The 12500-nt window shown below is 38.6% G+C and overlaps 1 protein-coding gene across 1 annotated transcript in view; it reads right to left on the reverse strand.

Moving 5' to 3' along the window:
* Window positions 1-12500, reverse strand: part of LOC136852679 (multiple PDZ domain protein-like) — a 1083224-nt gene that overhangs the window by 757198 nt on the left and 313526 nt on the right. Inside the window, 1 exon segment of the mRNA XM_067127591.1 lies at window positions 11461-11612. Within this exon segment, the coding sequence (XP_066983692.1) occupies window positions 11461-11612 (152 nt within the window).

The raw sequence follows: 12500 nt of genomic DNA on the forward strand, positions 1-12500 counted from the left end.
ACTATCTCATGGCATATGTAAAAAAAGAGATGCTTTGAAATATATTCGGTGACTAGGTAAAAAAAAAAAAAGAAAATTGGATAAGTCGAACAAAAATGTCGACAAGTCGAATACTGTCATATGAATTTTTGGCATATGTCGATTATCTCCCAGCATATGGAAAAAAAAGAGATGGGGCTTTAAAATATTTTCGGTGACGAGGTAAAAAAAAAAAAAAAGAAAAACGAAAACTGGACATGTCGAACAACATGTCGACAAGTCGAATACTGTCGACGGATGCTACGTGGCGCTTTTGGCATATGTAAGCAAAACCTTTTTGTCCGCAATAAGGCCTCTACTGGGGCTACCAATAGTGTAGAATCGTCGACCTGAGAGGGTTTTGTGTTCTCAAAGACAGTTTAGGGAATAATCCTTCGATATATGAATCCTACCACACAATAGGACCCTCGAGTTGGGGGTAATATCGCTCTCTCTCTCTCTCTCTCTCTCTCTCTCTCTCTCTCTCTCTCTCTCTCTCTCTCTCTCTCATTTAGTTCGGTTGTGAGGACAGCAACGTCGTCTAACATAAGGCAAATAAAAAATGATTATTATCTCCCACCTCTCTCTCTCATTTATTTATTTCATTTGTGGGAAGAGTATAATCGTCTAAGATGAAACAAATGAAAGAAAAAAGGTTATTATTTTCTCTCTCTCTCTCTCTCTCTCTCTCTCTCTCTCTCTCTCTCTCTCTCTCTCTCTCTCTCTCTCTGACCATTATACAATAAACTTCTACAACACTTTATAAAATAAATTTCTACAACACTTTATAAATCCGAGGTATATACTTTGATGTCAAGAGCAAAATTCTTACCAAGGACATCAAGATTTCATGAAAATGGAGGAGAGAGAGAGAGAGAGAGAGAGAGAGAGAGAGAGAGAGAGAGAGAGAGAGAGAGAGAGAGAGAGAGAGGGAGAGAGAGAGAGAGAGAGAAAGTCATCACTGTCTTGAACAAAGCACCGTCCATTTTTAGACTCCTGTTTTTTTTATTTTTTTTTTGTCTTATGAGGAATGACAATAGAACCTACGTTGTGTTGTCTTGAAAGACATTCGTCGTACTCTCTCTCTCTCTCTCTCTCTCTCTCTCTCTCTCTCTCTCTCTCTCTCTCTCTCTCTCTCTCTGTAATGTCAGTAAAGCAAATGAAAAAATTCTCTTTCTCTCATTATATAAATACAGAGATATTTCAGAGTAATAAAATATGAAAAATATTATAAGCGGATCTCTCTCTCTCTCTCTCTCTCTCTCTCTCTCTCTCTCTCTCTCTCTCTCTAACCCATCCTCAGCCTCCGGAAGATGAAAGTAAAAATATCAAAGAAACGGCAGACACAGAGAAAAATAGGATTATCCTCTTTTTCCTTCCACCCCCTCCCATCCCATCCCATCCAATCCCATCCTCCATCCTCAACCGTTCCATTCCTGTTCACTCTTCCATAACGTTCAAGAAGACAGATATGAACACGAGAGAGAGAGAGAGAGAGAGAGAGAGAGAGAGAGAGAGAGAGAGAGAGAGAGAGACACTGCTGGTTTCAGTCTCTAAGGATGAGGAAAATCCTCTCTCTCTCTCTCTCTCTCTCTCTCTCTCTCTCTCTCTCTTTGAAATGTCTCATGAGACCGCCGCCTTCTCTCTCTTTGAAATTCTCATGAGACCGCTGCCTTCTCTCTCTCTCTCTCTCTCTCTCTCTCTCTCTCTCTCTCTCTCTCTCTCTCTCTCTCTCTCTTACACAAGCTTGTAGGACTGTACTGCTCTCTGCCTAAAATGAAATTAACTTCATGAGAGAGAGAGAGAGAGAGAGAGAGAGAGAGAGAGAGAGAGAGAGAGAGAGAAATTCTGTATTATTTCTACAGGTGAATTTATAGGAATACAATGAAACAATAACAAATAAACAAGAGCCAAAACAACAGCAACAGTTGTTTCTTTCATTAAAGCTTCAGAACTCCATAGTACTGAAATGCATCCTGAATTCTCTACTCTCTCCTGTTTTCCGGATTCCTATAAGATTCCCACTTTCCCAGAGGCGTGTCTATCGTTTCCTATATTTTGGAAATAGGTCCCATTCTTTCGAGTGCCAGTTCCGTCGGCCGCCCCCCAAAATAAAACTAAAAATGCTAAAAATAAATAATTTAATATATAAATTATATATATATATATATATATATATATATATATATATATATATATATATATATATATATATATATATATATATATTCCCGACATCACAGAGAGGTAGGAACAATTCCAACCGCCATCAGGTATTCCCGATGATAATGACGACCAGTTATGAGCTGGAATTAATTCCAAAACAGGAATTCATGAAATGAACGCTTAAATCACCCCCACTTGCATATCATAGAGGAAAGGGGAGGATGGGGAAGGGGAGGGGGAAGATGGATGGGAAGGGGAAGTGGAAGAGGAGGGGAGGGGAGGGGGAGGGAATGGAAGTGGAAGAGGAAAGGGAAGAAGGAAATGGAAGCGGGAAAGGGAAGTGGAAGAGGGGGGGAAGTGGAAGTGGAAGAGGGAGGGGAGAGGGAAGTGGAAGAGGGAGAGCAGGGGAGAGGGAAGTGGAAGTGGAAGAGGAGGGGAGAGGGAAGTGGAAATGGAAGAGGAAGGGGAATGGAAGTGGAAGAGGGAGGGGGAAAGGAAGAGGAAGGGGGAAGGGAAGAGGAAGAGAGAGGGGAGGGGGAAGAAGGGGAGGGGAAGGGTCCACTCAACGATTTATGCACAGGTTCTGGATGACCTTTTAAAATGCATGGCGATGCAGTATGCTTCAGATATGTTACGCTGTGTGAGGTTTATGTTTCGGGGAAAGGTCTGAGAGAGAGAGAGAGAGAGAGAGAGAGAGAGAGAGAGAGAGAGAGAGAGAGAGAGAATTCAACAAAAATCTAATAACATTAATTTCATCTTTTTCCATTTTTTGTTTCAATTGTCTCCACTGAATTTGCAAAAATCATTATCCAACCAGTGAAAGTGTCAATGAAAGAGAGAGAGAGAGAGAGAGAGAGAGAGAGAGAGAGAGAGAGAGAGAGAGAGAGAGAAGAGAGAGAGAGTCACCGATAAAAGCAAAAAATGGCTCGAGAGCTAAGATGCCAAAGATTAGAGAGAGAAAGATATTCTTCTTCTACGGTAAAAAAAAAAAACAAGCAAATGAGGCGAGGAGAGAGAGAGAGAGAGAGAGAGAGAGAGAGAGAGAGAGAGAGAGAGAACATCACTCCCCCTCCTTCCCCACCTAACCCCCTAACCCAGATTCCAGGAATGAAAGCAACACGTGAGGACATAAGGAAATGAGACCACACAGTTTGCGTGCGCGCTTGTGCGTGTGTGCGTGTGTATGTGCGTGTGTTCTGCAGGAGGAGGAGGAGGAGGAGGAGGAGGAGGAGGAGGAGGAGGAGGAGGAGGAGGAGGAGGAGGAGGAGGAGGAGGAGGAGGACCACGACCTCCTGGCCCGTGTGATATACAGCCCCTGACGGGACTTGACAAGTCTTGACGCGTCTAGACGTGAATTTAAATGCAATTATGTTCCCTCATTCCGAAGCCTCGAGTCTCATTCATGTGAGTTTCTCTCTCTCTCTCTCTCTCTCTCTCTCTCTCTTCTCCTGGCGTTACGTCAATGACGTCCCATCCCCCTCCCCTCCCCTCGCCCCTCCCAAACCAACAGGGTTATGGAGTGAAGAGTGAGAGTGGAGTTTGGCGTAATGTTGCGAAAATCTTTTACATTACTTAATACTTTATTTGTAATGTCCTGGCATTTGGGATACTATGATAAGGATATAACACTAGTGTCTTTATCTATCCTTGTGGCGACCCAACACAGTCGACTGATTACCAGGTATTTAATTCCAGGCAACAATGTCTTTACGTTCCCATTCCTTACTATATTTTGGTTGTGGGGTTTTCACTGAAATCCCTGTGATCTGAAATAAGGAATTCAATAAGACAAGGACCTAAAATTATTATACCTGACCTCATGTACCAGCCAAATTGCGTTCGAATCCCACATGGGAAAGGGACGCTATTTCCCATTTCGGTTTTCCAGGCTTTCAGTGAATAAAAAAAAATCCAAAACAACCGGGCAATGTATCGAGACGTCAAGTCCCTTCCAAAAAATGGGACTTCTTTATATTTGTATAAAGGCCAGTAGCGAGAGACACAAGCCTAATCGTGGAGTTTATCACCCGTAGACTATCGCTGTTACACACAAGGGAAAAATATGCGGATACACTAAACATTTTAATATAATATATTAAAACAGAATTTAAAAACAAAAGCCCAGTAGTTCCACTAGAAATTCCTTTGTCCGAATAATGGAATTCTATACGCTGGAATACCAAGACCTCAAGGAATGACTTTTAAAGGAAATCCATAGTGGAAAGTATGTATCAGATCCTTACGGGTAACTGAGAGAGAGAGAGAGAGAGAGAGAGAGAGAGAGAGAGAGAGAGAGAGAGAGAGAGAGAGAGAGAGAGGTAAGCTGTATGGTGGGAAAGAGATTTTTTTCCCACCATACAATAAACTGGAGTCAGGTCAAAATTAAATGTGTGTGCGAGAGAGAGAGAGAGAGAGAGAGAGAGAGAGAGAGAGAGAGAGAGAATTATTTGTAAGTTAAAATGAGCTCACGACAAAATATCTTGAAAAGCAAAAGCTAAATGGAGAGAGAGAGAGAGAGAGAGAGAGAGAGAGAGAGAGAGAGAGAGAGAGAGGGAATTTTTGTAGGTCAAAATGAACTAACGACAAAATATCTTGAAAGCAAAAGCTAAATGGAGAGAGAGAGAGAGAGAGAGAGAGAGAGAGAGAGAGAGAGAGAGAGAGAGAGAGAGAGAGAGAGAGAGAGAGAATCAACGCCACGAACACAACCGAGAATGAAATTTACAACACAGAGCGCAGCAAAACAAGACAAAACAAATATTATGAAGAAAATGAGTGAGAACTTAACGACGCATAAGCTTCTGGGAAAGAAAAAAAAAAAACGAAAAATTATTCAGCAAGTAACATAAATATGAAAACTCTTCAACGAAAAACACGAAAATCTAAAATACTGAATTTTCCACGGAAAAAAAAGGTAAAAACAAGAAAAAAAAGGCAAAACAAATATGGAAATAATTTACGGAAAACCAAAGGAAAGCAGGAAAGGCGAGAAATATGTGAAGAATCTTCAGGAACAGAAGATGAAGAATAAAACTGAAAAATGAAGAAGTGAAAACATTCTTTTTATATATTTTTATAATTTCAACAAATTTTGTTTACGTGAAAACTGTCTTAATGTATATTTATAATTTGATAATTTCAATAAATTCATAATTAATATACAAAGTTTTTTCCCTATCTTACACGTTGTATAATAATAAATAAATAATCATAACTTTTAAGTGAAAAGCGATTTTGACTGAATCTTCTTCACAAGATAAAAATTCAGTAAGGCTAATAGCATCATAACCTATTTAACCCTGGTAGTTACCACCACAATCATCTAACTACCAGGTAATTATAACCTCTAAGCCCTACTTAACTCAAGGCTGCTATGAACCCTTATGCCCTTCTTTCTCTAAAATGTGAAATAGAAATATCAATTATGAATACTACCCTTGAAAACTGGAAGATATTTGACAGGAGTCCAAAAAGGTAGCAAGATTGATTGACTGATCACAATTCTGCAAAATGAGGTTACAATTTGTGCGGTCATCAACGAGGAACTTGATAATGTCTTTAAAAAACTGCAACTGTTCATTAGTTCAAATCATAACTTACAAAATTGTGTATAAAATTTAATCATATATTTCAATAATTCTTCCTAGACAAAATTTATCTTATATTAATAATGTATTTATCTATTAATGTAAATTTATTTTTTCTTTTTTAATAATTGATCTTTTCTTTCTGTTACTATTTTCTTTCTGTCCTGTTACCTTCTGTTACTTCTTTCAAATGAACACCATATTCATTGAAAGCTTGAATTTCATGTCAATGGGCCCCTGTGGTGGGCTTGTTCCATATGAATAGGGATCATCTTCTGAATAATAATAATAATAACATTGTTCCATATAAACAGGGTTCATCTTCTGAATAATATTAATAATATTAATGTTCCATATGAATAGGGTTCACCTTCTGAATAATAATAATAATAATAATAATAATAATAATAATAATAATAATAATCAATTACAAAAGCATCCTCTCTATGGATTTTAGGTAAGAGAGCAATTATCCCTTACAAAGTATCTGTAATTATAGCAGTGAATGCCCACTACAATAAAGGGTAGACTAAGATGGTTCTATATGGGCCCCCCTCACGAAAATGTCTATTATCTTGAGCAAACAAATAGATAAAAAATAAATTTAGCCAAAACAAACATCAGTGGTTCCTTTCACGAAAGAAAGCACGGCGAAAGTTGTCGTGGCATCTTTGGGGCTATCAGAAAATTGAAAGAGAGAGAGAGAGAGAGAGAGAGAGAGAGAGAGAGAGAGAGAGAGAGAGAGAGAGAGAGAGATAAAGCAAGCACTCCATCCATCCATCTCTTATTATTGTTTCCTCCTCCTCCTCCTCCTCCTCCTCCTCCTCTTCTTCTTCTTCTTCTTCTTCTTCTTCTTCTTCTTCTTCTTCTTCTTCCAAGACGGACAAAAGAAACGTTTCAGCTTTCATCCTTCTATAGAGAAGGCATAATAATAAACGTTCCCATGGAAAAAAAAATGCTTCCAATCACGAATGCAAAAAAAAAAAAAAAATGCGAATTCCCTAAGCGATCCTGGCATTGTTTATTTTTTCTGAGTAGTGTGTCTTTAGCTTTTCCTGCCCGGGGTATCTGGAAGAAGACACACACACACACACACACACACACACACACACACACACACACACACACACACACACACACACACACACACACATATATATATATATATATATATATATATATATATATATATATATATATATATGTATATATATATGTATATATATAAAATCAAAATGATTGTCAGCATGTTAGCGTGTGTGTCATTGAGTATGTGTACGTAAGAGATCACCCCCTCCTCTCTCTCTCTCACTTTCCTCTCTCTCTCTCTCTCTCTCTCTCTCTCTCTCTCTCTCTCTCTCTCTCTCGAGCCGTGATTGGTTAGCACGGGGTGACCGGGATGAAGGCTACATATCACTCACCTTTAAAAGCCCACAAACGCACGCACGCACGCACGCACGCAAGCACTCGCACACACACACACAAAAACACACGCACGCACAAATGCAATTCTGGCCTGCTGCTTGCTGTTGCTGCTGCTACCCAGCTGCTTCTGCAGCTGCAAGCAAAACGCTTGTTCAGATGTTAATATTTATGTCTATCGACCGAAAGCCCTTTCTATCTGAATCCATGAATTATGTACGCAGGTATGTGGACAATTGCGCATGTATGTATATATTACTGTGTATTTGCATATGTAGATGTCCGCGGGAAAGGGGCATATCGTATAAAACGGTCATACTTTGCGGGGAATGTATTTGTGGATGAGTGTGAATAGAGGTATTTGTGTATGCATTCATACATACATACATACATACATACATACATATATTATATATATGTATATATATCTAGAGAGAGAGAGAAATTATACATATATACAAATATCTATATATATATATATATATATATATATATATATATGTTTATACATATACATGTATACATATACATATATATACTCATATATATATATATATATATATATATATATATATATATATATATAGAGATAGAGAGAGAGAGAGAGAGAGAGAGAGAGAGAGAGAGAGAGAGAGAGAGAGTTTAAATAAACTCACGACAAAATATCTAACCGCAAAAGTTAAATGGAGAGAGAGAGAGATTTTATCCCACCATACAAGAAGATCAAATGGAGAGAGAGAGAGAGAGAGAGAGAGAGAGAGAGAGAGAGAGAGAGAGAGAGAGAGAGCAAAGAAAAAAAAAGCCAGGCATATAAACTTTATTTTTTACCATTTCGCATGAAGTACTCAAGCCAATCGAGCCAGCTGAAAAAAAATATATAAAGATAAACACATCCTATGAAAGAGTAAATAAAAAGGAAAAAAAAAAAATAAAAACGTTCACTAATGAACCTGGGTCGAAAAATTACAAGCGAAAACGTTTTTATTTAACGTTTTTATTATATGTACAGTGTCAACAGGACTCAGATATATATATATATATATATATATATATATATATATATATATATATATATATATATATATATATGTATATATATATATATAAATTTCCTCAATGCTGACAGGAAAAAAATCAGCGAGATAAACGATTGAATATATGGAATTTTGGGCGCGCGCGCGCGCGAGAGAGAGAGAGAGAGAGAGAGAGAGAGAGAGAGAGAGAGAGAGAGAGAGAGAGAGAGAGAGACCCTGAAAAATTACTTTGTGAAGATTATTTTAATGAGCAAGTCACAACATTAAAATTACTTCGTAAGCAAATTAGAGAGAGAGAGCACATACTCCCAGAATAAAAAAAAAACTGTAATTTATATAAAATCAAAAAACCTTCCAGAAATATTGGAAATGGACATCTATCTGCATTACAATATTCCTCCCCATTACCTGCATTACCCTCCCGTTAAAAATCCCTCCACACACACCACAATTGTCTATGCCCATCCCTTACATATTGTCCTGTCTACTTCTACATGTTTCATCACCCACTCCAATTACTGTTTAAATACCCAACCCATTAATTGTATATATTACCAAAACCTCATTTACCCCCTCCTATAAGCGCAGTCACTCCTACGCATATCTATGAATAAACCCATCACCCCACCACCACCAACCCCTATAAACCCCTCCCACTTCTATATGTATTCAAATAAGGAAACCCATTACATGTATATACTACCTAAATCCCATTGCCCCCTCCTGTGAATACAATCACTCTACGCAAACCCATGCATAAACCCACCACCCCACCACCACAACCCCTCCTACAAACCCCCTCCCAAAACATAATCTCCCATCTTCATCACCCATTCCCGCTATTCAAATACCCAAACCCATTACACGTATTGAGTACTAAAACCTCATTACCCCATCCTACCATTGCAATCACTCCAACGCATACCCATGCATAAACCCATCACCACCTCACGACAACCCCTCCTATAAACCCCTCCAAAAACCCACTACCCTTCCTGCTGCATTATCTTAGCAAGCGCACAGCGAACACCTGAGATATATTTACAAGCGCTTGTCAATCCCTGTCTGGGATTTATTGGCGTCGGGGAGTGCTTGCTTCCCATGCAGAAGTGTGTGGTGTGTGATACGTTATAAAGAGAGAGAGAGAGAGAGAGAGAGAGAGAGAGAGAGAGAGAGGAAAATGGAATGATGATGATGATGAGAATATTAAGGAGGGTCTTGGTCATAACTATGGGAAAATAGCTTTAAATCTGAAATGAGAGAGAGAGAGAGAGAGAGAGAGAGTAAAAAATGAATGAGTAAAATGGAATAGTACAATACGAAAATGCCAACTAAGGATAAATAGCTTTACATCTAAAATGAGAGAGAGAGAGAGAGAGAGAGAGAGAGAGAGAGAGAGTCAAACATCCATTAAGTGCCTCAAACCATAGCCGGAAGCGAGCTAAAAAGGCCTACAGTGGCCAGGGTTACATAATTCCCTTTTTTCACCCAAAACACCCCAATTTTACCTAACCAGAATTTTAGTTGCCCAGTACCATGTAACAGATGACATAACTTTATATGAAATATTATTATCATAAAGTGATATTAATATTAATAATATTAGTAATATTAATATTATTATTAAATCCCTACGATACTAAATAAAGATAAAACTAGGGTTATCTGAACTAAAATCTAAAATATAATTGCCTCCCTGAACTGCTAAGATAATTCTGTTTTTTTTAAACAGATTAGTAGAAAAATATGAAAATACAGTTATCTCTGTAGTCCCTAAATGGGTACTGTTTGTATGAAAATACAATAGCTAAATAATATAAAAATACAATTATATCTCTGTAGTCCCTAAATAGGTAATGTTTGTATGAGAATACAACAGTTGCATATCAGTGCACCTAAGTACATATTTAAATAAATTATTAATATACTTCTATCATCGTTCCCTCTCACCTCAGCAATAGAATACTCCTACTTCTTAGTAATTAGCACTGTCCTACAGTGCTTACCTGTGAGATTATATTCCACAGGTAAGCCATTTGCTCTCCTTAATGACAGGTGGGCGGCAACGCTCTCTGGGTGGTACCTGTTTCATTTCTAATTTGCATACCTGATATAACCATCAACATGGTTCATATCACTTGCAAAGCTTACCTGTGAAATCAACAGGTGTGTTCTACGAGAGAGAGAGAGAGAGAGAGAGAGAGAGAGAGAGAGAGAGAGAGAGAGAGAGAGAGAGAGAGAGCTACTAATAACTTGCAAATGTTTACCTGTGTATAATGAATCTTCCTATAGACAGAGGACTCATCACCTATCTGCCCATTCATGGAAATTCTATCTGTGTTTAGTGTGGGTCTACAATGATATAAAACATGTTACAAACACATGTCAACAACTTATTGCACACACATCGCAAACAAGTTAGATACAAGTCGACTACTTACTGGTCGTCCTAACCAGCGCTCCGTATGATTTATCCAGCACTCTCCACTCCCAGTCGGCGACTTGTTATCAACCTGTTTGCAACATGCCTGTGATAAGTTTCCAACTGTAGTATAGACACACCCCTACCCATACAGGAAATTTTTATTTTACCTCCAGATGCTGGTCTTCACGTAGAAGAATAAGCACTTGTGGTCGTCGAATTGTTGTCAACATTTTGCGATGTTTCTGACATGTTTCACGAGAGTGTGGAGGCATCCCTACCCAAAAACGAAACGTCTACTCACAAAGAATTATCTTCACACAGGAGATTAATTAAGCCTATCTCCCACCTGTGCCCGGGGTCCCTAAAGAATGCTTTACCTGTACATTTACAGTAGAATGCCCCTGCTCCATCTGTATATCTACAGTAGAATGCCCCTGCCTTACCTGTATATCTACAGTAGAATGCCCCTGCCTTACCTATATATTGAGAATGCCCCTGCCTCTCCTTTATAATAAGAATGCCCCTTCTGTACCTATATATTTAGAATGCCCCTGCCTTACCTGTACATCTATAGAATACCCCAATACCAGCCTCACCTGTATATTAAGAATGCCCCTGCCCTACCTGTACAGTAATTATGCCCCTGCCTTACCTGTATATCTATCTACAGTAGAATGCCCCAATGCCTGCCTCACCTGTACATTAATTATGCCCCTGCCTTACCTGTCTATCTATCTACAGTAGAATGCCCAAATGCCTGCCTTACCTGTATATCTATCTACAGCAGAATGCCCAAATGCCCCTGCCTCACCTGTATATTAAGAATGCCCCTGAAGACAGGAGACTCGAGGACGGAGATAAGTGTGTTCAGGTCGTTACTGCACTGGTCGGAAATCTTCACTTCGTCTGACTCCTTCATGGCTCGCTGGATCCTTTCCAGCAGGGACAAGGCTGCGGAGGTGTCTGGAGGGAGGAAAAACAAATGAAACTTCAATTAAAGAATATATAATGATAATTTGGGAGAGGAGAAGGGTTCAGGATATGCAACTGGCTGGACTGAAATGGGTACACTGAGTCGATTTTTGAAAAAATTTAAATTCTATGGACAAGGGGGCCATTTTTATCCAAATTACAAGGGTGCGGAGGTGTCTGCAAAGAGGAAAAACAAATGAAACGTCAATTTAAAACAATAATAATAATTTGGGGGAGGAGAAGGGTTAAGGATATGCAACTGGCTGGACTGAAATGGGTACACTGAGTGAATTTTTGAAAATGTTAAATTCTATGGACAAGGGGGTGAAACAGGTGCACTATGAGTAAATTTATGGAAATTTTGAAATCTATCGGAAAGGGGTCCATTTTTATATACAATACAAGGCTGCAGAGGTGTCTGGAAGGAGAAAAAAAAATGAAACGTCAATTTAAAAATATAATAATAATTTGGGAGAGGGGAAGGATTAAGGATATGCAACTGGCTGGACTGTAAATTTTGAATCTTATGGACAAGGGGGCGATTTTTATCCAAATTACAAGGATAAAACAAATGAAACGTCAATTTAAAAATATAATAATGATTTGGGACAGGAGAAGGATTCAGGATATGCCACTGGCTGGACTGAAATGGGTGCACTATAAGTAAATTTGCGGAAATTGTGAATTTTATGGGAAAGGGGGGCCATTTTTATCCACATTACAAGGCTGCGGAGGTGTCTGGAAGGAGAAAAACAAATGATGCGTCAATGGGTACACTGAGTGAATTTTTGAAAATTTTAAATTCTACAGCAAAGGGGACCATGTTTATAGATATTACAGAAAAAGTAGTTATAATACATTCATTTAGAGGACACTAGG

The sequence above is a fragment of the Macrobrachium rosenbergii genome, chromosome 26 (assembly GCF_040412425.1).
Source record: "Macrobrachium rosenbergii isolate ZJJX-2024 chromosome 26, ASM4041242v1, whole genome shotgun sequence".
In the NCBI taxonomy this organism is placed as follows: Eukaryota; Metazoa; Arthropoda; class Malacostraca; order Decapoda; family Palaemonidae; genus Macrobrachium; species Macrobrachium rosenbergii.